Source organism: Monodelphis domestica, chromosome 4, assembly GCF_027887165.1.
Source record: "Monodelphis domestica isolate mMonDom1 chromosome 4, mMonDom1.pri, whole genome shotgun sequence".
Lineage (NCBI taxonomy): Eukaryota > Metazoa > Chordata > Mammalia > Didelphimorphia > Didelphidae > Monodelphis > Monodelphis domestica.
In genome coordinates this window covers 271,255,345-271,281,071 of record NC_077230.1, presented here as the reverse complement: position 1 = coordinate 271,281,071, position 25,727 = coordinate 271,255,345, and the positions used below count along the sequence as shown (strand labels likewise).

General features: G+C 35.8%; 1 protein-coding gene across 7 annotated transcripts in view; it reads left to right on the top strand.

The window, feature by feature from the left end:
• Positions 1-25,727, top strand: part of LOC100013563 (N-acetylated-alpha-linked acidic dipeptidase 2) — a 98,048-nt gene that overhangs the window by 13,722 nt on the left and 58,599 nt on the right. For 4 of the 7 annotated variants that reach the window (XM_007495044.3, XM_007495046.3, XM_007495047.3 and 1 more), the window contains 6 exons: positions 5,418-5,604; positions 6,649-6,750; positions 7,846-7,971; positions 16,031-16,217; positions 20,610-20,703; positions 24,405-24,503. In XM_007495044.3, the coding sequence (XP_007495106.1) occupies positions 5,418-5,604; positions 6,649-6,750; positions 7,846-7,971; positions 16,031-16,217; positions 20,610-20,703; positions 24,405-24,503 (795 nt within the window). Of the gene's footprint in view, positions 1-5,417; positions 5,605-5,657; positions 6,197-6,648; positions 6,751-7,845; positions 7,972-16,030; positions 16,218-20,609; positions 20,704-24,404; positions 24,504-25,727 lie in introns of those variants that run through there. The other 3 variants (XM_056794535.1, XM_007495048.3, XM_007495049.3) reach the window with 3 other exon arrangements.

Genomic DNA, 25,727 nt, shown 5'->3' with positions numbered 1-25,727 from the left:
TATAGTTATTATATCTATCTAGTTCTCTTGGTCTTATTTGTTTTTTCTCTGCATCATTTCAAAGTTTTTTCTCAGTTTCCTTTTGTTCCTCTGAATTTCTCATATTGGTCATTTATTATTCTACAAGAATATTCCACTTCATCTATATTTTTTTTGTTATTCCTTAATTAGCAGACACCCACTTTTACCAGTTCTTTGACACCATAAAGGGTGCTGCTCTGCTGTATGTATATATTTTTTTTCTTTTTCTGTTTTCAACTTCCTTACATCATATACCTAATGTTAGGGCTGTGAAGTCAAATTATTTGAAGCACTTGTTCTCTTTTCTTTCATAATTCAAACACATACAGTATGGTTGGACAAATTCCTTTATAAATTGTGCTGTTAAAATAGCTTTCTACTTGCCCTGCTTGAATGTCTCCCTTTTTTTTTTTTGCTCATGGCCTCTTTAGTGTGAATTTCTCTTCTTCTATCCCCACTCCCCACCACCCCAATCTCTCAACTCCCAGGAGAGTACTTCCTACTTAAAATTTTCAAGGAGTCTTGAAGCTTGAGGGGGCTTCTCTTATACCTTTCCTTGTTTATCTACTATCCTGTCTTTCATCCAGGACTGTGTAAATTAAGTCTTTCAAGAATTAAAAGAAAAAAACTATTAATTACATTACTTCCCCAGTCAAAATTTTTGCCTTCCATGTAAAATTGCAATGGCGATCTATAAATAATTTACATATGGTTATGTATTATACATTATCCGTGAAATATAAGGAAAAGTATTACCTACTTTATGTACACTTTATTATTTATGTACTGTCTTCCTTCAAATGTATTTATATTGTCCTGGACTAGCAAATACCTATAGGCTACTTGAGTGACATCCTTACCTCCAGGGTGTTACAGACTGTGTGTAAGTGGACCCCTAGACCTCTATTTAAAGGGATTTTTCTATAATGTGAATTTTCCAGCAGACCTGGAAAAGGAAAGGAAGGAGGAAAGAAAGAGGCCATTTGGGTGGGGGGCATAGGACAGAGAAGCCGAAACTGGAAGAGAAACACTTGGAGCCCTGACCAGAACTGAGAGGAAGAATTTGGCAGGGGGTGGGTGAGTGAGGTGGGAAAGTGTACATTGCAGGTGGCAAACATGAGGGAACCAACAGGGATACAGGAGATGATGAGAAACGTGAGAGTTTGGGGATAGATACATTGCACCCTAATTAAATGGAGGTAGACACTGGAGCCAGACATGCTAGCAGGTGATCAAAGTGGGGCAAAAACCTCCTCTCTCTGTAGATGTCATAAGCCCTACTCCATCTGCAGCTGTGATAGCAGTCTCGTGCCATTTCTTCTGTTTTCATTTGGAGGTTATTTTTTTAGGGTTTGGGAGATGGAGGTTGGGGAGCGTATGGAGCGCCAAGCTGAAAGGCAAAAACAGAAAGAGGGCATTATTGTTAAATAATGTTAAGGCATACAATTTCTTTCAAAATTATTTTCTTTAGAAAAATGCATAATGTGAATCTGTGGTAAAGGGAGGACAATCTGTATACAATATTCCAGTAATCATATATATTTTCCAGTCACCTCTGTTTCTTAGGAACATTTATAAATACTCAAAATCCACAGCTTCTAAGTAAGATCTAATCTTGGGCCAGATGGTAGAAGATTTCAAGATTTTATTCACTGCTATGGATTTTTGGGTGGATGGAGTGCAGTTTAAAGCTCTAAGTAGACATTCATAAAAGAAGACAATGTAACTCTTACCTTGTGTGATCTTAAAACCCTTAATATTCCCCATATCCATAGAGAGATACTTGGAAAAGATAATTATTGACAATTATTTACTAAGCCCTCTACCTCTGACCAGATTTGCTAAATGAGGTAAAATTTATTATTAGAGGAGGAAAGATAGAGTATAATAAATATAGAGATTACAAAGTAAGACAACCCTCTTTTTTGGCAGTGGCCCGATGCATTAGCATAGCTTCTGTTAAGTAGTTTGGGCTCAGCTCAGCTGGGCTGACAATTAAGTGATATAGAGGGTACCTATTATGGACACTAAAATGTAAATTCCTGGAGACTGTGGGTGGGGAGGAAGGGACTGTGAATTTACCTGGAAGGACAATCTTTGCTACTTAGCTAGAACATGTCACAGATATGAGAGAGATATCTGGCAGTGAAGTCATGCAGAAAGCCACAGCTAGGCAATTAATAAAAAGCCTGAGGAGATATGCTTTTTTCACCTGTACCTTGAAGATAGAATATTATGAATTTTTGATGCTTACATTTGCCATTTTGATGACACAGAAATCACAGAGGACATTTAAAAGCCTTACAATAGGAGGGAGAGAGAGTTTATAGCTTTGTGTCATCAAATTGGCTAAGACAATTTTCAGGATGGATCAAATAAAAATTGAGAGTTATAGAGGTGTTGAATTATATTTATTGACTCTAACACTCATCCTATATTCAAAGTTTGATAAATCCCTGCCCCTTAAGTTGAGTTTGTTTCTTAGCCTATCATTTTATTCTTCTTGTGCTAGTGTTTCTGAAATTCATTTTCTCTGGAACTCTCCCCATGATAGTGGATCCAATGCTTTCTCATTGATCTCTGTCATTTTTCTCTAGCAGCCTGTGAGATTCTGGTCCTGAGATCCAGCTTTCTACTTGCAGGGCTCTGCCAGTACTTTGATAGATTGGATTGTACTCAAATCTGTGCCCAAATCCTGTATACAAATGCCTCTCTTTGATGTTTTAAGCCTTTTTGAATCTGGTTCAGCCTGTCTTTTCAGACATTGCACATTAATTACCCAGTGGGCACAATGTTCCAGCCAAATGGACCTACTTGCTATTTCCCTAGAATATTCCTGCTTCTAAGCCTTTCTGCTGTTTGCTTGGAATGTTCTTCCTCTACCTCCACCTATCAGAATATTTGGATAACTTCATGGATTGGTTTAGATACCTATTCATACAAGTTTTTCTTAATCTCTCAGTTGTTAGCACTGCTGGACAAACACAGTTAAGTTCATTTTCTTAACTATCCATATTTTGTATACCATTCCTCTAATCCTTTGATCATTTAGGTCAAATGTCCAAAGCCTCTTCTGTCACCAGTCTCTGTAATAATCTACACTCTAGCCTTTGAACAAAGCTGTAAACTATCTCTCCCTCCTCTTGGGAGACACTTAAATATCTTCTGTAGTCTATGTGTCATTAAAATGGCAAATGTGTAAACCACAAGTTCATAGTGTTCCATCTTCAAGGTGCAGAGAATTCTACAGAAGGCATAGATCAGCAGAAGCTAAGGCTCCAAAGCTGTCAAACAACATGGATTATTCCCACTTAGCTTCTTTCAAGTATATGCGCTAACCAGTATCTCAGCAGGAAGTGAATATTAACCTCAGAAGCACTCATCACAGTAACTTTCTGGTCTATCTCTTCTCTACTCATAATATCACCTTGCTTCTTGAGGTCCCATACTCTCCTCAAGACTATTGGAATCAACCTCTTTGTTCTCCTTGCCTAGTATCTTCCCTAATTCCAATTAATCCTTTCAACCAAATTAATCATCAGTAGCTATCCCTTTTCCAAACACCACCAAATCTGGTATTTAAGACCTTCTGTAATCTAGAAGTTCCAACCTACAATTCCATTAACTGAATCTTCCCCTTCACTCAACTATGTGTATTCATACAACTGATCTCTCAAATATACTCATTCCACATGTGAGTCTGTGTTGAAGGTCATGTAGTATAATGAGTGTGCTTGGTCTAGGAATGGTCTAGGAATCAGGAAGATCTGGTTGTGAACCCTGATTCAAATACTTACTTAGGTGCATAAAGGGCATAGTGGTTGGAGCCATGATTTCAATGGTATGGAGAACTCCTTGATGAAGAGTCCTTTTGCTATGCAAACCTGAGCAAATCAATTAATCTCTTACAGCCTCAGTTTCCTTATCTATAAAATGGGAATAAGAATTAAACTGTGTTCATCAGGTTATGATGAAGATCAAACAGAATAAAAAACCACTGTTGTTTTCACAAAAAGATAAATGCCATTAAAAACCATTGATTTCTAATAAAAAAAAAACACTCTCACAATCTTATCAAGCACCAAACCTTTAGTCATGTAACTGGTTGTTTTGGAGGCCATTGCTTTAATGATAGAAAAGGGAAAAAATACAGTAATTGAAAGTAATCCAATAATTCAATAACAAATACTGAAACTAAAATCAACTCTTGATTATCCACATGTAAAATGGCACTCTTGTGGATTGATGATTACCATTATGGTAATTCTAAGTCAGTTCAGACAGAATTTTTCCCCTACCTTCCATTCTTTGGGCCAACTCTCCTTGCTAATTAGGCAGCCTGTGCAGCTCTCTAGGAGCAAGAATAACAAAATTAGGGAAGTAATTTGTTAGGGGAAAAAAAAGATTACATTTTATTCAAAGTACAAAAAGAATCACAGAATCTGAGTGGAATATACACTTCCAAGATATTTTTATGTAACCCAAACCTAAAGAGATATTTTATTAACCGTATTCTCAAAAATTTGTCATCTGAGGAATCCATTAGGACATAACTGTCTAATACAATTTTAATGACTTTTTAAATGCCAGCATTTTTTCTTTTTTCTTCAAATTGAGCTGAAAGTTTATCTAAAAGCAAAACTGAATATATTTAGGCCATCCACTTATTTAAATATTCTATTTTTTAAAAATTGTGTTTTTATATCTCATAATTGTTCTGTCTCGTTAGGAAGTATACAAACTGTCCTCTGTGTTTTATTCAGTTTTCCTCTGAAAGACCAAATGATACTATTTAGGAAGGTACCAGTGACCCAAAGAGGTCCTGGAAATGTTTATTTGAACAGTGTTAGCCTTAAACAAAATAGATTTTGTCGGTTTTGTGAGGTCACAGTCTTGAAATAATTCCATTGTATCCTTAAATTTATTGACAATACACTAGAACTTTGCAATGATCATTGTACTGGCAAATCCTAAGAGATTTTCTCTGAAAATCTGTTTCCCTGTTTCTTGATTGACTTCAAGAAGTGATATTATTGCTACAGAAGACATTTGAGCTGCAAACATGATTATGGATCATAGCATGATTCTAAGAATTTCTCCTTGACCCATCCCTTTGCTTTAAGTGAACATTTGCACTATTCACTGGAGTTAGGCCCCATCATAGGTGATAAGTTATATAATTGTCTGTTGAAGTAGCAGTGTGCTTACCTGACTGTTTTTAAACTCACACATGTCTATAAAAGTTTGGCTTTAGGCTTACCAAAAAAAAAAAATTACACAAACAAATAAGCTTATTTAATTCAATTATTTGTTCAGCTAAGCTCTCATTACAATGGGAATGATAATAAGCTCCTCATCTGAACATAGACCTCACACTGTATTTTGGTTCTTTTTAGTTCTTTTACAAAGCTCCCTCATCTGGCAGGAACAAAGCAGAATTTTCTTCTTGCAAAGCAAATCCAGAGTCAATGGAAGAAATTTGGATTGGACTCAGCTGAGTTGGCTTATTATGATGTGCTCCTATCTTACCCTAATGACACAAATCCCAACTATGTTTCACTTGTTGATAAACATGGAATTGAGGTGAAGTGGAACTGCGATTTTTTAAAAAATTACACAGGGTTATTCTGTAATGAATTAGCAAGTGGAATGGATCCAGATCTGACTTTTTGTCCATTTGGGGTGATGTTAGGTCTAAACTCAGGGTCAGACCATTTCTAACTGGGGGGTCAAGGAAGTACTCATGGTCAAGTTGGTTTTGAGACAGGCTTTAAAGGACTGGTATAATTTTAGTAGATACAGAAGGATAGCACAATGGAAGATTATGCCAGACCTAGAAGACACTCTGAACAAAGTCAAAGAGAGGAAGAGGACAGTGGTCAAGAAGAAGTCTAGTTTAGCTGGGGCACACAGTATGCATAGAGAATAAAAGAAAACATAAGAGGCAGTGAGGTATCAGATGGTAGAAGAATGTAAATATCAAGGAAAAGAGTTTAAACTTTATTCATTTGGCAATAGGGAGTCATTGAAGGGTTTTGAAAAGAGGATTGAAATGATAATGCCTGTGCTTAAAGGAAGATTAATCTGGAAATGGTGTGAAGGATGGATTGAAGAGGAAGGAGAAGTGGAGGCAAGAAGATGCATTAGAAGGTTTTGACAATGGTCTGGACATGTGGTAATAAAGGCATAAAGGCAAATAGACAAATAGGAATGTATCGGTGCAAGTAGAAAGGAAGTGACTGATTCAAGAGAAATTGAGAAAGCGGGACTTGTGATTTATTGAATTGGGGTGGGTAAGGGAGAAGGAATTGTTAAGGACACAAGATATCCAACATTAATGACTGGGTGAATCCTTCAGTGGCAATTCCACTCACAGAAAGAGAAATGATACTAGAATGTTATGACAGGCTGGTTGGGGGTGGTAAAGATAATAAGTTATATACATTTTGAGTTGATGATTGCAATAGTTAAATTCTTTCTTTAATGCCCTCAGTGGAATTTTCTCATTGAATTACATGTTACTAAGGATAGGAATGGGAACATATTTATATATACTTCTAAACAAAATAGATTGTTGTTTAATAACATGAAGTCATCCATTAAAATTTACTGCATCCTCCCTCCTAGATTTTCAATACTTCATTCTTTGAGATACCCCCAGGTGGATATGAAAATGTTTCAGAGATCGTTCCACCATATAATGCTTTCTCAGCCCAAGGAACTCCAGAGGTAAAGTAAAAAAAAAAGTTAAAAGTAAAAGATTTTGAAATTTAAAAAAATTTTCTTTGATAATATAAAATCTTGTGTAGAGGTCTAAACTCATGTTACTGACTAACTGACTTCAAGGGTTCACCTTTTAAGTTTATATAACATTTCCTAAGTACACCAAAGTTTAATGAAGCACAAACAGTGTGGGAATAGATATTATCTTTGGAAGTAAGAAAGAGATAAATCATTGAATACATCCTTATATTTCAGAAAAGTAATTCATTCTCATGTGAGAATAGCATTATAACTTTTATGTACAGAACCTTCTTATTTTCCCATCCTCCTACCTACATCCTGGCTGTTGATTGCCACATATAATAATGGACCACTATATCCAAACATATTCTGGCAGCTGTGCTTCTCTTTACTACCTGACAATCTCATCTGCCTCCCTATTCCCAGGTACAAAACTTATGGTCCCCCCCCTTTCCCCCTTCTAATTCTGGAACTATAATTAAATCACTGTTACCATTGCTACTTGAAAGAGTGTATTGGTTGAATCATCTATGACTCCAGCCATTCTTGCACTTTTCCAAACCATAATACCCAAATCCTATTTGTGTCAGTGGGAGCCACCATGCCTTGTTTATATTATCTTCTTGTATATAAACTTTTTTAAGGGAAAGCATTGGTTTTGGCTTTGGTTTTCCCTTTGCATCCCCTGTGCTTAAAGCAGTGCATGGTCCATAGTAAACCCTTACTTATTTTTATTCATGTTATTTTGAACTAACTTTTGATCTGTTTATATTATAGCGATTCTTAAAATAATACTATGGTTAGATTTTTAATGGTTTTTTTTTTAGTTTCCTATGATTCAAATGGGTCATTAAAATCACTTGAATCTGAATTATTCTATTTAAAGCATATTTTCCATATGCTATCACTTTCCTGACTTAGCAAGTTGTCAATATAAATATGGGCCAAAATATATAATGAAAATGGAAAAGTAATTTGTGTTTATGTTGTATGATGGAGTAAGTTGATTCTTTAGTTGAGTTTCTTAATGACACCATCAGTTAAATTTTAAGTCTGAATTCTTTTTTTTTTACCATCCAGGGAGATCTTATATATGTGAACTACGCACGTACTGAAGACTTTTTCAAGTTAGAACGAGACATGAAAATCAACTGCACTGGAAAGATTGTTATTGCTAGATATGGGAAAATATTCAGAGGAAATAAAGTAAGATACCATTTTTTGGAACAGAGAGGATAGAGGATATTCATCTGAAGTATGGATGATGAATGGAATGGTAGTTGTAGAAATCTTTTCCAAAATATTATTAATGTTGGATGTTCTTCCTACAAAGTATTATATGTTATATGTTATGATGTTAATAGATTCCTATGCATGAGGACAGTTTAAAAGATAATGACTTGATTGAGAAGCTTGTACATTCATAGACTTCTTAGAATTATAAAGGACCTTATATAGAGATATTAACACAGTAGACTAGAGAATGTTCTGCCTGTTGAGTAAGAGCACCTCCTTTAAATCTTGGTACTAATTACCCATGTGACTTTGGATAAGTTACTTAACATGCCTGGGCTTCAGTTTTCCCAATTCTAAAATGAGAGAGTTGGGACTAACTAGGCAGCCTCAATGGTTCCTTCCAAGTTTAAATCTATAGTCTTTTGGTTCCAGGAACCTCTCCCTCAATGGAAAAATGAATTTCTGCTATAAAGGTAGCTATGATGCTTTTACTTGCATACCTCCTAGGACATTATCTGTCTCAGAAACACCTTGTTATATTTTTAGACATCTTAAATTTTAGGAAAGTAGTTTGAGGGAAACTCATGGATCTTTCACCTCTCACTCTGATGGGTTAACTTGGATTATTGAATTTGTTATTATTTTTGACCAAATATGATTTTATTGGTTATTGAAAACACTCTCTGAGAAAACTATCTACCCATGTAAATTGACCTTCCTCAGAAACTGAATGTCTTAGAGAGTTGTCTGGGCCCTGAGAGGGGTTTACATTCAGTGTGTGGGGCAAATGTGGAACTTTTTTCAGAGTCCCATCTCCCTATCCACTAAACTCCTCTGCTTTTTGAGCTCCTTTGACTTTAGTTCAATTAAACAAACAATTTTAAAGTATCCATTCTGAATAAGGCAATTTTCTAGACTCAGGGGAGACAATGATAGAAAGAATTCAGACTATATCTTACAGGAATAGAGAATCTAATGGGGAAGTGAACAAGTATGCCTAATGATTATACTAAGGACAGCCAGGTGGTACAGTGGATAGAGCTCTGGACCTTAAATCAGGAAGACCTGAGTCCAAATCTAGCCTTAGACATTTAGTAGTTGTGTCCATGGAAATATCACTTAATTTCTCTCTCCCTGTTTCTTCATCTTTAAAATGAGAGTAATAATATCATCTACCTCACAGCGATGTTGTGAGGCTTAAATGAAATAATATTAGTGAAATACATAGCACAGTTCCTCGCACATAGGTAAATAAAAAATTAACCGTTATTAGTATAATAAGAGGGAGAGATCCAGTCAAAGTGCTTTACGAAATTTGAAGAAGGTGAAATTATTTTCACAGAGGCTGAGGATAACAAATTATGGGGAGTTGGGGAAGGTTTCATGGAGGAAGAGGTAGCATCTGAGTTGGGAGTTGAAGAAAGAGACTTCAACAAACAAAAGGAACAAAGGCCCAGAGAAGAGAAAGGAGAGCACTAAAATAGGACTATAGTCTTCTTTGACTAGAAAGCAGACTAAATAAGTGGATGAAAGTAAATGAAATGAAAAAATGAAATAAATGAAAGAATGAAGTAAAACTGAACAGACAGGTGAGAGACAGATTGTAGAGTCTTAAATGCCAGGGTGAGGAGTTTATACTCTACTTGGTTGGTGATAGGTAAGATGGGGAAGAGAATGAAAATAGACTGAGTGTTGTTGTTTTTTTTTTCTTCTTTCAAATAGCTTTTGGGGTGGGGGGAACATGTGCATAAAGGAAGTAGTAAAAAAGGCTGAAAAAAAGGTTGGGTGTGACAAAGGATGTAGTGGTAGAGAATGAAAATATATAGCATAAGGGAAAGGGTTTTGAATTAAGTAAAGAGAAACAGGGGTGGAAATTAATGAAAACTGGTATGTGCCATTCCAAAAAATAGAAAGGCTCCCAAAGAAATTTAGAAGTAGGAAAAGTAGAGCAAGATTAGCAGAAGGATAATAGATTGAGAAGGCTACAGAGATGGGTATTAGAGAGTTAAGAGTATCCAAGTATTGAGGGAAATTCCAGGATAAAAGAACTATAGAGGAGTTTTTAAAAGGCAAAGTCAAGAACATGTCTTACAGGAGAAACTCACGGAGGAAAAAAGTCTGAGAAATATCCCTTCTTGAGGGATATTTCTGATTATTCCTTAAATCAATCCAGTGAGTTAAGGATCACAAACATAATTATCCTAATTTGACCAAAGAAGAAATCTAGAGTAAGAGAATTAATGATTTACCTATGTGTATACAGTTCATGAAATGTCTAAAATGGAATTCAATTCAAATTCTCCTTACATTAAGAATAGCAGTCCATCATAACATGTTCATTCTTTTTTTTAAATAATATTTTATTTGATCATTTCCAAGCATTATTCATTAGAGACAAAGATCATTTTCTTCCCCCCTCCCCCATAGCTGCCAGGCCCCTTTCCTTTGTATTTTTTTTTCATTATTTCCCTGGATATCCTTGATCTTTTGTTCTTCCAAATAAACTTTGTTATGGTTTTTTCTAAATCAGTAAAGAAATTTTTTGGCAGTTCAATGGGTATGGCACTAAATAGATAAATAAGTTTGGGTAGGATGGTCATTTTTATTATATTGGCTCGTCCTATCCATGAGCAGTTAATGTTTTTCCAATTGCTCAAGTCTAGTTTTAGTTGTGTGGAGAGTGTCTTGTAGTTGTGTTTATATAGTTCCTGTGTTTGTCTCTGGAGATAGATTGCTAGGTATTTTATTTTGTCTAAGGTGATTTTGAATGGGATTTCTCTTTCTAGTTTTTGCTGCTGAGCTGTGTTGGAGATATATAGAAATGCTGATGACTTATGCGGGTTTATTTTGTATCCTGAAATTTGCTAAAGTTGTTGATTATTTCAATTAGCTTTTTGGTTGAATGTCTAGGATTCTTTAAGTAGACCATCATGTCATCTGCAAAGAGCGATAACTTGGTCTCCTCCTTGCCTATTTTGATGCCTTCAATTTCTTTTTCTTTAATTGCTACTGCTAGTGTTTCTAGTACAATGTCAAATAGTAGAGGTGATAATGGGCATCCTTGTTTCACTCCTGATCTTATTGGGAATGCATCTAGTTTATCCCCATTGCAGATGATATTAGCTGATGGTTTTACATATATACTATTTATTATTTTTAGGAACGACGCTTCTATTACTATACTTTCTAGTGTTTTTTAATAGGAATGGATGTTATATTTTATCAAAGACTTTTTCTGTGTCTATTGAGATAATCATGTGATTTTTGCTGGTTTGCCTGATGATGTGGTCAATTATGTGGATGGTTTTCCTAATAGTGAACCAGCCCTGCATCCCTGGTATAAATCCTACTTGATCATGGTGAATGACCCTTCGCTGGAGTCTTTTTGCTAGTATCCTATTTAAGATTTTTGCATCTATATTCATTAGGGAGATTGGTCTATAATTTTCTTTCTCTGTTTTTGACCTGCCTGGTTTTGGAATCAGTACCATGTTTGTGTCATAAAAGGACTTTGATAGAACTCCCTCTTTGCTTATTATGTCAAATAGTTTGTATAGTATTGGAATTAACTGTTCTCTGAATGTTTGATAGAATTCACTTGTGAATCAATCAGGTCCTAGGGATTTTTTCTTAGGGAGTCCTTTGATGGCCTGTTGGATTTCATTTTCTGATATGGGATTATTTAAGAATTCTATTTCTTCTTCTGTTAGTCTAGGCAGTTTGTATTTTTGTATATATTCATCCATATCACTTAGATTGGTGTATTTATTGCCATATAATTGGGCAAAGTAATTTTTAATGATTGCCTTAATTTCCTCTTCATTGGAGGTGATGTCTCCCTTTTCATCTTTGATGCTGTTAATTTGCTTTTCTTCTTTCCCTTTTTTAATTAGATTGACCAGTACTTTGTCTTGTTTGTTATTTCAAAGTACCAGCTTCTTGTCTTATTTATTAAATCAATAGTTCTACCACTTTCGATTTTATTAATTTCTCCCTTAATTTTTAGGATTTCTAGTTTAGTTTTCTTCTGGGGGTTTTTAATTTGATCACTTTTGAGTTTTTTATTTGCATTTCCAATTCATTGATCTCTACTCTCCCTAGTTTGTTATTATATGCACTCAGGGATATGAATTTACCTCTGATTACTGCTTTGGCTGCATCCCAAAAGGTTTGAAAGAATGTCTCGCCATTGTCATTTTCCTCGATGAAATTATTAATTGTTTCTATGATTTCTTCTTTAACTAAACGATTTTGGAGTATCATATTGTTTAATTTCCATTTAATTTTTTATTTGGTTTTCCATGTACCATTACTGATCATTATTTTTATTGCATTGTGATCTGAAAAGGCTGCATTTATTATTTCTGCTTTTCTGCATTTGTATGCCATGTTTCTGTGATCTAGTGTATGGTCAATCTTTGTGAATTTGCCATGTGGTGCTGAGAAGAAGGTGTATTCCTTTTTATCCCTATTTATTTTTCTCCATATGTCTATTAATTCTAATTTTTCTAAGATTTCATTCACTTCTTTTACCTCTTTCTTATTTATTTTTTGATTTGATTTATCTAAATTTGATAATGGTTGGTTCAAGTCTCCCACTAATATGGTTTTTCTATCTATTTCTTCCTTCAATTCTCCTAGTTTCTCCATTAGAAATTTGGGTGCTATATTATTTGGTGCATACATGTTGATTAGTGATATTTCCTCATTATCTAACGTCCCTTTTAACAAAATATAATTACCTTCCCTATCCCTTTTAATCAGGTCTATTTTTGCTTTGGCTCTATGAGATATCATGATTGTAACTCCTGCCTTCTTTCTATCAGTTTAGGCCCAGAAGGTCTTACTCCATCCTTTAATTCTGACCTTGTGGGTGTCAACCCGCCTCATGTGTGTTTCTTGAAGACAACATATAGTAGGGTTTTGGATTCTAATCCATTCTGCTATTCGTCTATGTTTTATGGGTGAGTTCATCCCATTCACGTTCAAAGTTATGATTTTCACTTGTGGACTCCCTGGAATTTTGATATCCTTCCCTAATTCTAACCTTTCTTCTTCAGCTCTACCTTTTAGTCCAGTGATTTACTTTAAATCAGTCCCCCTTGTCCCCTCCCTTGATATGTTTCCCTTTCTAATCCCTCCCTTTTTTCTTCCCTCCCCCCCTCTTCTTCCCTCCCTTTTTTGTGTTCCCTCCCCCTACCCTCCTAGGTTTTCCCTTCTCCCTACCCTTGTTGGGTAAGATAGAATTCAAGATCCCAATGGATCTGGATGTTCTTCCCTCTCAGAGTTGATTTCCCTGAGAGTAAGGTTTAAGTAAAAACTCTCTTCCTCTCCTTCTTATAGGAGTTTTCTTCCCCTCCCCTTCCCATGTGAATCTTTGTGTGAGAAAGATTATTCTATTTGGTTTTTCTTTTCCCCCTATTTACACATTACATTTTCCCCACATATTAATATACATAGATTGATATAAATGTAGTCCTTATAGAAGAGAATTTGAATAAAAGAAAAAGAGAACTTTTTTCTCCTTTTCCCTTTCCTTCATATTTACCTTTTCAGTTATTCCATGCTCTTTGTTTTTTGATATCGAACTTTCCACAGAGCTCTGGTCATTTCTTTGCAAAAACTTGGAAATCTTCTATTTTGTTGAATGCCCATACTTTCCCTTGGAAGTATATAGTCAGTTTTGATGGATAGCTGATTCTTGGTTGAAGGCCCAGCTCTCTTGCCTTTCTGAAAATCATGTTCCATGCCTTACGGTCATTCAGAGTGGCACTTGAAAGGTCTTGTGTGACCCTGATTGGCATTCCTTTATATCTAAATTTTCTTTTTCTGGCTTCTTGTAAGATTTTTTCTTTTGCTTTAAAGCTTTGGAATTTGGCACTTACATTCCTGGGAGTTGTCTTTTGGGGATTTAGTGTAGAGGGTGTTCTGTGAACTCTTTCAGTGCCTGTATTGCCCCCTTGTTCTAGGATTTCTGGGCAATTTTCTTTGATTATATCTTGTATTACGATGTTGAGTTTGCTGTTTATTTCTGGCTTTTCTGGTAGTCCAAATATTCTTAAATTGTCTCTTCTCCCTCTATTTTCCAAGTCTATGACCTTGTCAGTGAAATATTTTATGTTCTCTTCTAATTTCTTGGTCTTTTGGCTTTGCTTTATTAATTCTTGCTCTTTTACATGCTCGTTGTCTTCCAGTTGCCTGATTTTGACATTTAAAGCCTGGTTTTCCTTTTCAGTTTGGTCAAACCGGTTTTGTAGATGCATAAATTTCTTTTGCATTTTTTCCCACTTTTCCTCCCAGAAGGCTTCCATCTTTTTGATCATTTCTGATTCAAATTCTTCATGAGTTTGTGGAGAGTTTCCATTTCCTTTGGACGGTTTTGGAACATTTGCTTTTGTTTCCTCTTCTATCTACTCTGTATTTTGTATTTTTGCTCCATAAAATGTGTCCAAAGTAGCCCCCTTCTTCTTGTTTTTCTTGGCGTTTTGAGGCTTTTCTGTGCTGTTTTCCATCTCTATCTGAGTGGGGAGGACTAGTTGGTGTTCAGAGGCTTTAGCCCTAGGCAAATTGTCCATTCTATGCAGCTGTTGTTCTGTCTTCCCGGGGAAGCCTGGGGTTTGGGGTGTTACTGCTCTCAGTTCCCTCCCGATGCTTCTTCTTTGCCTTACTTACATGCTCTGAGCCTGGCTTGGCACTGTCCGCAAGGTATCTCAGTGCCTTTGCCGGCCAGAAGACCCTGCTCTCTGAAGGGGGAGGGGCCGTGGCTTCCTGGAGCTCTAAGGGCTCCTGATATGATTAACTTCAGCTGGGTTGGACTGAGTATGCCCTGATGCAGGGACCTTCCGTGAGACTCAGATGGTACAGCCAGGGGGCTACAGGCTCGCCCCCCCCTTCTCTCTCTGTTTCCCTGCTGTCTGTGTTGGGTGCCCCTGAGTCTGGCTTAGGTTGTTTTCAGGATGTGGCCTTCAGAATATCCAGCCCTGAGGTCCTTTTGCCCGCCCTGAGGTTCCAGCTGCTTCCTCAGACTCACCACTCTGGGTTGGGGGGGTTGTCTACCCCTTAGATCCGAGTGATCTCGGGTTCTGGCTTTTGGGGGGCCGTACCTTTTGATCCAGGTCCAGAAGGAGGGTTCCCGGGATCTATCCTGTTGTTTGTTTTGAATTTTGGTGCCCTAGGAGCATACAGTTTGAGATTGGTAAGGAAGGGTTTCCAGAGATCTGAACTTTAGCTTTCTCTAAGCTGCCATCTTGACTGGAAGTCGAATGTTGTTTTTAATAGAAATAACATGGTAAAAGAACATTTGGAAGATCATTATGGTTTAGGATGCTAGAATAAAATTCATAGACTTAGAGTTTTGGGAGGAACATTAAAGATCATCTTCTCCAAAGCCTTCATGTTATAAAAGAGGAGTAATTTGTCAAAGGTTACAAAAATCAAGGATGTGTGGGTGTATTGTTTTAAGATTTTCTTTGCCCAGATTATTATATTTAAACCTATCCATAACTGTCAGGTAGGTAGTGAAGAAATAAGAATCATTTTATGACTGAGGAAACTAAAGCTTAGATAGCAAGAAACAGAGCTGAATTTAGAACTCATATATTTTAATTCCAAATTCTGTGTCTTTTTGTTGTGCTTCAATGCCATCTTATGGAGAATGGATTAGAGAAGGAATAGATGGAAGGTGAGAAAAGCAAATTCAGTTTGTTTCAAAAAAGCATTTATTAAGCACCTATGGTATATCAGGCATCCGGATAAGAAAAGGAGAAGACAGGCACTGAGCTAGAGTGCTAGTAATGGGCATAGAAAAGAGGAGACTCAGATGTGTCTGTGAGAAATACTGTGGTGGTAGAAGTAGAGGCCCTTGATTAATTTATATATATATATATATATATATATATATATATATATATATATATATATATATATACACATATGCACATATACATTAGAGGCAGGAGAATCAAATTGGTTGGTTCTAGTAGCTAAGCATTGTCATTTCTGCTTTGTTGATTTTACTTTGACTTTGCAGGTTAAGAATGCCATGTTAGCTGGAGCCATAGGGATTATCTTATACTCAGATCCAGCTGATTACCTTGCTCCTGGAGTACAGCCCTATCCCAGTGGATGGAACCTTCCTGGAGATGTTGCCCAGCGAGGGAATGTACTAAACTTGAATGGAGCTGGTGATCCTCTCACTCCAGGGTACCCAGCTAAAGGTGAGCAACACACTTGTTACAAGTTATACAGGTTCCTAAAGTATGGCAGGTCTTTCTGATTAAATAGCAACACAAACATTTGGATGTGAGAATTAAAAAACATCCTATTTAATGATAACATCCTTGATTTATACAATTGTGATGCTCAATACTTAAAAGACCCTTTCATATATCAATTTTAATGTGAATAACATGATTATAGGAGACTGCTTGCTTTGGTAACTTTGTTAATGTTGTATTTAGTACCTGAAATTAATAATCTTCTATGTATTCAGAGTGTGAAGAATCAATATCAGTGAACCAGCCCTCGTTTCCCCAAATCTCTAAAATATCTGCTAGAAAAATAGACCTCAAAATGGTGGATTTTAGGAACAGGCCATGTGATTTGACACAGAAGTAGAAGTGTAGCTGTCTGGTATTTTGATGCTCCACTAGCTTGTACCTTTAAATTGTCAGCATCCTCCAAATAAAATGGGTGATGACAGAAGGGACCATATTTTTGTGATAGACCTTTCTCTCTTTTTTTAAATAACCCTTACCTTCTGTCTTGAAATCAATGATTCCAAAACAGAATAGTAGTAAGGGCAAGGCAATGGGGGTTGAGTGCCTTGCCCCAGGATCCCATAGCTAGGAAGTATATGAGGCCAGATTTGAACGCAGGACCATCTCTTGATCTGGCTCTCAATTCACTGAGCCACCCAGCAGCCCACTGAGGACCTTTTGAAAGAGCAGGATGTTGTCAGTAAGAAGTCCTAAAGGGATCATAAGTCATGCAAGAGTATCATGAATCTGGACACAGGATTTTAATGCATAATGTGTGCAATATGGTATCACTCTATAAGATAGGCAGCATTGTGTAATGGAAAGGATGTTGGATCTGGAATCAAAAAAGGCCTTGATTCATGTCCCACCTCTGACATACTTATTAGTGGTGTGACTATCAATAAAATGGGTTTATATATAATACTTATAGTACCTATCTCCCACAGTTATTTTGGAAATCAGATGAGATTATACATATAAAATGTTTTGCAAACCTAAAACACTAAATAAGTATGTTTTGTTATTTTAAGGCTATCTGAATGAGAGAAATAGAAATAAGAAGTTACATTTGTATAAAACTTTAGAAATTTTTGTATTAAAAATTTTATAAAATTTTACAAAACTAAACAAAAAGTTTAGAAATCACTTTTTTCACAACTCTTTGGTTTAGGTGGTGCAAGTGTTAAAATCTCCATTCTACAAATGGAAAAAATTGGGTTTAAATGGGTAAGACCATGTTATACTTGGGGACTTCAGAAGATATGTCAATGTCCCCCCAACTCCTTGTGGCTTCACATTTTGATCAAGTTTCTTAGCTCCCATATTTTTCCTTTTCCTCACAGAGATGTTTGTACCTTTGACTTCTTCCTCTTCACAAAAAGTGTTCCACCTTAATGATCCAGAACTCTGAAATTTGTGTATCTGACCATAACTGCCTATTGTGTTACACTGTGCTTCACTCTTCTTAAATTCATTCTTCATCTTCACCACTGATGTGATCTTGGTCCTGCCCTGTCCATGACTTCAGGGGTCCTCAACTAGGTGTGACAGCAAGGTGTGAATGAGTGATGGGAGACATTCAGGCTTTGCACAGAACTGTTCTATTAGGCCTAGGGTTGGCTTTATTTTTATACTCCAATTATTACATATTTTCTTGGCACGCAGCTACATTATTTTCAACATACATATTCAGTGCAGATAATTGGGTAAGTGATACATTAACTTTTTTTACCTTCCATCTTAGGATCAATATTGTGTATTGGTTCCAAGGCAGAAGAGTGGTATAGGCTAGGCAATGGGGGTTAAGTGACTTGCCCAGGGTCACACAGCTAGGAAGTGTCTCAGCCCAAATTTAAACCCAGGACCTCCCATGTCTGGTAACTTATATTGTTACTATTGATTCTGAAAACCTACACAAAGATTTTGCAAAAGATAAATGATTTTGCCATAGGGTGGCATAGCTAGAGGTCTGTTATTTCATTAACCTGTGAGGTGCTTGGGCTTGTTTACGATTAAACAAAAATCATTTGTTACTTTTAATAAAATAGATAGTAAATCAGGAGTTCTTAGAAGACAATCAACAAACACTGTTGCCAAGTTGAGGGATCAAAGGGTAACAGAAACAATTCAGTTTTAAATATCTTTTTTCTAATGTTACATTGGGGGTTTCCAAGACAGATTTTAGTTACTAAAACAAGTCACTGAGGCATGGCATACTAAAGGGTAATTAATAAACTTGCTCAGGAGAGCTTGTTCCAGGCCTGTACATTGGGTGGAGAATTTTGAGTGCAGTCTTGATAAAAGTTTTAACTCATAAGAGTCTTTAGGTTTGATTTTGTGAGTGTGATCTTTTGACAATATTCTGGGGGGATAGTGTGGAACATTAGTATTAATCCTGCAAGTATTTTGCTTTCATATTATTTTTTCCTGAAGCTAGGGAGAGAACAATCATAGCAATTCCAATAGTAAGGGGTGTTAGTGAGAAAAGTCACACAGGGGAAGACTGAGTCGATGTCTCCATTCTTTCTGGAGGTCACTGTGTGACCTCCGGTTGCCACAAGTGGCCATGTCAAAACATCATGACTTTGATGGCCCCCCAGCATACCACAAATCCTAATTTCCTCTACTTTCCTAGTCCATCACAACCTCTTCTTTGGCCTTGCTTCTGTCCTCTTCCAGTTTGATTTTAGAGTTAATCAGTTCCACTGTACATTCTCCTCTGCCCTTGGATCTCTTGCACTGTTGGTTCAGTTTCTTTTGGAATTCTTTTCTGAAACAAGTCTAAATCAGACCCTCCTTATTTGACTTATTTGGTTCTACTATTATGCTGCCAGATATGCCAGATGTCACATGATTGTGGGTGTTGTTCAATTCAGTTAATAACAATTTATGTTATCTAATCACAATTTATGTTACCTAAGCTATGTGCCAATCCTTTTACTATTCCCAAGTTAACTTCTTATCAGACCCTAAAGAGAGTCTATTCCAAACTTTCTCTTCTCTCCTCAGGTCATCTATTCAATCCCTCCCACTTCTCATCATAAGACTGACTCCATCCATACTTTATCTCTTCTTACTAAAACTAAACTTCAAATCCATTAACTGTGATCCACTGTTCTATTTTACTTTGGTCCAGTCTTGGTCAGAAAAACTTTTCACTTTACCAAGACTAACCCCTTTCTTTGTGCCATTGTATGTTCTCCAAGAGCTTACTGCTTGGATCATCCCTGCTTTCTCTCTCAACTTAGATATTTCTCTATCCACTGCTCATTCCCCAGTGCCTACATTCCCAGATCTTCCTCATCCTTTTAAAATAAACAACCCTCCTACATTTCAAGCTATTCTCCTAATAGCTCTCTTCTCTTTCATAGCCCAACTTCTAGAAAAAGTCATCTATTTTTGTTTCCTTCTATTCTTTTCTTCTCATTCACACCATAACTCTTTTAAGTCTGGTTTCTGAACTCATTACTTAACTAAAACTGTTCTAAGGTTACTGGTGATTTCTTAATTAATAAATTAATTTTCTCAGTCTTTATCCTTTCTGACCTGCATGATACAGTACAATAAAATACCCCCCCCAAAAAAATCAAGCACTTATTACATGTCAGTCATTGTGCTAAATGCAGAAAATACAAATAAGAAAAGCTTTGTGGTAGATTATCTAGGCAGAAATTCAAAACTTCCCAAGGAAGTTAAATAATCTAAAGATTAAGAGAAAATTATAAAGAGTAACTAAATAAGTTGAAAGTAAGCAGATTTTCAAGAAATACTAATCAGAAAATATGTACAAAAGTCATAACTTTTTATTGCAGAAACTATAAATTGTATTTAAGATGTAATGATAACAGTAGGTAGCAATGTAATAGTAGGGATGGGCTCTGGACTTGGGATTTTATTGGTTTAGGGTCCTTGGATGAAGAGATTCACTCTTCTGGAACAGGGTAGATTGCATTTTCTCTGTAATTTATAGTTTTATATATCCTTTGGGATATCATGATATGGCGTTACCTAAAATACTGAGATCACAAAGCCAGTTTGGCTATGAAAGATTTAAGATGATTATGCTTTGAATCTAGGTCTTTCCTCATTTCAAGGCCAAGTCTCTATCTACTATGCCATATTGCCTCTCATACTATAACTATGTTAATAACCTCTATGAAATATGAAAATGCACTTTACACATTGACTTTTCTCTCTTATTCAAAGGCCCTGGGAGTGGGGATGGAGCAGAATGTGAATCAATTATCTCTAAAATCTGTTTTACCTTTAATATGTGGAGAATGATCAAAATTTTTAACTTTGTGAAATATAAAATGGCATATTACTTAGAAAATTCACTTGGTTTTTCAGAATACACCTTCAGGTATGCAGAAAATGAAGGAGTGGGAATCCCCCAAATCCCAGTACATCCCATTGGATATCATGATGCAGAGATATTATTACGGTAAATTCTTCTGCAAGATCGAGATATCTTGCTCCAAAAGTCTATTTCCTAACCTAAAAATTAATGTGTATCTTTTAAAAGTAAAAACAAATGAACAAACAAACAATTCAAGAGCTTCTTTTAAAATATGGAATAAGAAAAGAGAAACATTTGGACAGTAGTCTTCTTTCGGGAATAAAAGAATAGGCTTTATGGTATAGTGAATAGAGATCTGGTGTTGGAGCCAGGAAAAATATGTTACCTCTGATATATATTGACTCTCATGGATCCCTGTGCAGGTTTTTGATTGATTTAGAAAATGACAAATTATCATTATCTATGTTATATTGGTTTTTTTTTAATTTATATGGTTAAACATTCCCCAGGTACATTTTAGTCTGGTTTGGACATGTTTCATACTTCTAGCCTAGGCAGTTCCTTAAGATTATGTATTGTAGAGTAGATGACTTGCATTGGTGAAGGGAATTTCCTCAACTATGAGTTCCTTGGACAAAAAAAATTACAGTCTAGTCCCCATTTCTTCTTTTCTTTTTCTTGAGTAAGAGAATAGAGTCAGCTTAGTTGCCTATTAAAATAAAATTTTGTTGTATTTTCTAAAAGGAAATGTATTATATAAACATTAAAGATGAAAATAGTAAAAATTATTTTAAAACTAGAATTTCTATCATTTATAATTTTGTACTCCCATAGTGATTTTTTTGTCCATTTGTTCCTATCTTTCTATATATTCTATTAGACTTATTTTCATGGTTTCCCTTGTCAACCTAGTTACCTGTATATGAGTAGTTCTCAGATCTATTATCTTTGGTGCTAACTATTCTTTCCTGCCTTTAGTACCACATCCCTGTTGGAGAATTCTACTTTCATTTCTTGATATTACCCCAAAGTTACCCTATATAAAACTGATCCCAGATTCTATCAACATTAATTTCCCTTCTTACTTAGTTCTATTAATATTAATGCCATTCAGAGTTATTTAGGTCACATAGAAGATAGAGCTCCAAGTCTGGAATTGGGAAGAGCTGAGTTCAAATTGGGTCTCAGACACTTCCCTAGCTGTGTGTCCTTGGGCAAGTCATTTAACCCTGAATGCCTAACCCTTGCTGTTCTTCTGTCTTAGAACTGATCCTAAGAAAGAAGGAGAAAATAGTAATGTTGTTCACTTAATCTAAAAAAGAATTGACTGTGTTTAATTCTCCCTCTTTTATATCCTCCATATCTAATCAGTTACTCATTAACTTTGAGTTTTCATGTATGTGTTTTTATCTTGTCATTCCTACTGTCACCACTCAAGCTTGAGTCCTTACTTCATGGCCTCCTAACTGGTCTCACTACCATAAGTCTAACATTCTTACATATTATCACCAACTTAATTGTCTTGAAATACCATTTTCAGCATTAATTCACCAAATTTTCTTTGATAGTAATGTAATATGTTCTAGAGATAGATAAAAATGCCTCAGAGCTTAAGTTAAGGGAGCTTCTATTTTATTGCCAGGAGATATAACATATCTGCAGATAAGTATAATATTAAGTAGAGGAAATCAAAGAGATTCAGACAATAGGATCTCTACTATATTTAAGAAAAGAGATAATGCATTTCCTTGGAGGAATCAGGGATATTTATGGGGAGGCATCTGGACCTGTGACTTAATGGCAGATAACAATTCTAAAAGGTGAATATGAAGAGGGAGTAATTTCTAGGTATTGAGTGTAAATGTACAGAGCTATATAGTGGCATGTTAAGTCTGAGGAATATTTACCAGTCCAATTTTATGGAGACCAGTACTATAAAATAAGGTTGCAAAGGTGAGTTGGCACCAAATTCAGAAATCTATAAAATTTAAGTTAATGAATTTGTATTTTACTGTAGATTAAACAGGAAAATGACTAAAAGTAAAAAAAAAAACTGTGACAGGATTAGATCTGTGACAAAAGAAAGTTATTTTGGCAGTGATTTGAACTATTACAATGGTGATGTTAGTGGATAAAGTTGGGAGGGTATTCTGTAACAGATATCATAGAAGTAGCATTGATAAAACCTAGGAACAAATTGGATATAAAGGAAGTTAAAGATGACTTTTAACAGAAATGGAGAGTTTTTAGGAGTGGAGAGTTTAAGGGAAAGGTGATAATGTTGGCCCTACTGAGTTTGAATTCAAGTCATTTAACTTTCTTGAGCCGCAGTTTCCTCATCTATAATATGAATATCTTGGACTAGGTGACCTCAGAAGTCAGAAGAGGAGATAACTACTTAGCTTAAAATATGGTGAAGTATTTCTATGCAATCTAGGAAACTTCCTTATATTATATGAGAGTGAGCTTGGGTTTGCAAATGGACCAATGAACTTGATCCAAAGAGACCTGAGCAAAAGAGATGAGTAATTAATAAAACTGGCAAGTTTTGGTTTTTCTGAGTTAAAGATGCTCTTCTTATTTGGGAACTACAAGGGAAAAATTATTTACCTAGAGATATTTTCAGTGGGGCAAACCAAGTATTAGGATGCTTCTTCGGGAGGCAATGGTATATACTTTCTGAGCATTGTCCCTGAAGGAAGGAAAGAGTTTCAAACAGAAATTCAAAGATAAGATGCTATGTATGTTCCATTATGGAGAGCAATGTGAATGCAAGTACATGGTACATGGAAAGAGCTCATATTAAAGACTCAGAGAACCTTGATTTAAATAGTGCCTCTGAAACATACTACCTATGTGAGCCTGAGTAAATTCCTTAACATCTTTGTTTTTTATCTATAAAATTATGGGATTGGATTAGATAACCTTTGAGTTCCTTTCTTGAATGATGATGATGATTGGGAGAACAAGGTGGGACAAGAGGAGGAGAGAATGGATGAGCAAGTTTCTGTTAAAGGGGAGTAATGTGAGATAAAGCTAGAAAGATATAGTGAAGTCTAAAAAGATAAAGATATAGGGTTCCTCACTTTTGGGTTTGTTTCTCAAAGAGATAATGAGGAAAAAAAACTTGTACAAAAATATTTATAGCCACACTCTTTGGGATGGCAAAAAAAATGAAAAATGAGGAGATGTCCATTGATTGGGAAATGTCTGAACAAATTGTGGTATCTGATGGTGATAGAATATTATTGTGCTGAAAGGAATGATGAACTGGAGGAATTCCATGTGAACTGGAAAGACCTCCAGGAATTGGTGCAGAACCAGGAGAACATTGTACACAGAGACTGTGGCCCAATAGAATGTAATGGACTTTTCTACTAGCAGCAATGCAGTGTTCCAGGACAATCCAAAGGAACTTATGAGAAAGAATGCTAACCACATCCAGAGAAAGAACTGTGTAAACAGAAATGCAAAAGAAAAATATTTGATCAATCATGTAGTTTGGTATGGATGTGATTAGGGTTTTGATGTTAAAAGATCACTCTACTGCAAATATGAAAACAAAGAAAGGGGTTTTGAACAATGATACATATATAACCCAGTGGAGTGTGTGTGTGTGTGTGCATGTGTGTAGGAATCATGAATCATGTAACCATGGGAAAATATTCTAAATTTAAAAAGGGGGGGGGGAGATATAGTTTTCCTTAAAAGCCACTGAAGAAATCCTTAAGTCATTATTTTGGTGTTAAGAATTATTATTATTGCTATCACCACCCTTTATAATTCCATCTCAGGAACTGTAAAAACTCAACTTTTAATGTGTCCTTTTGTTTTTATCTAAATAGCAATATGGGAGGAACTGTACCACCAGATGACAGCTGGAAAGGAAATCTTAGTGTGCTTTATAATATTGGGCCTGGCTTCATAGGGAACTATTCCACCAGGTAGGTTTCAAGGTAGTTTCCTCAAAGTAGGGATAATATATTTATTGCTTATTTCCCCATGGATGCTGTTGTTATCAAATTGCCTCATATATGTGAAAATGCTTTCATTAAGTACTATGTAACTAGGAGGCATAATCCTTTATCTGAATTACTTATCCTTTCCAAAAGCACTAACACTGATGTAGATCACAGCTCTTTCATTCCTTCTAGTTGAGACCATCAATTTGTACATATTTGGCTTGTGCCCAAATTCTTCAGAGAGGATCCACCCAACATCCTAAAAGTCCTTCACAATATTCTTAGGTCTTTTACAATTTATGAGTGCTTCTGAAGCATTTGGGGCTGTCTTTCTGTTATCCTTTACTTTTCTTTGAGAATAGTTCCTTGAGGATAGGAACTCAGGAGGGTAGGGCAATATATTCTGTATCTAAGAGGGCTATCAGTCTGTCACAAGCATTCTTTAATCATTTATTATGTGCCTGGCACGAGGCTAAGCACTAGGAATACAAATGCAAGTAGAAGTTTTGCAAAGAGCAAAGAGCTTACCTTCTGATGGGTGAAAACAAATCTCAAAAGAAATTGAAGCACGAGGAGGTGGAGGTGAAATACGTGGTGTAGGTGCACAGTAGAGGAAGTGCAGCCTGGAGAGCACTGAGGTATGGTTGACTCAGATGCCTTTCTTAAATGGAAGTTTGGAGAGGATATATCCAATCAGAGAGAGGTGGAGATCAAGCTAGAATTATATTTATCTGCAACCACTCATACTTTGAGTCTAGGTATATGATTACAAGGCAGAGGGGAAGCAATTTCCCTGGTGTTACTCTTTTTTTTTTAATGTAAAAACATAATACACCTGAACACAGTATAACTTTTAAAATAATATTGACTTATGGGACAAAGTTCAGACACCTGAGGTTGTCATTTTAAAGGATGACATCATCAGAAGGTCACAGTCATAAACATTAATGCTGACTTTTATTTGAAAAACTTTTAAAAATTGTTGCTTATGCTAATTTATCAAAGCCCTAAACTTTGTTTTTAAATTTTTAAAAAACTCTTTAATTTTAATAACAAATTTACACATTAGTTTTCTGAAGTTATATGATCTGAATTGTCTTCCTTCTTTCTTCCCTCCCTTCTCCCAGAACTGACAAGCAATTAAATCTGGGTTATACATGTATTATCACACAAAACATATTTCCATATTTATTCATTTTTGTAAGT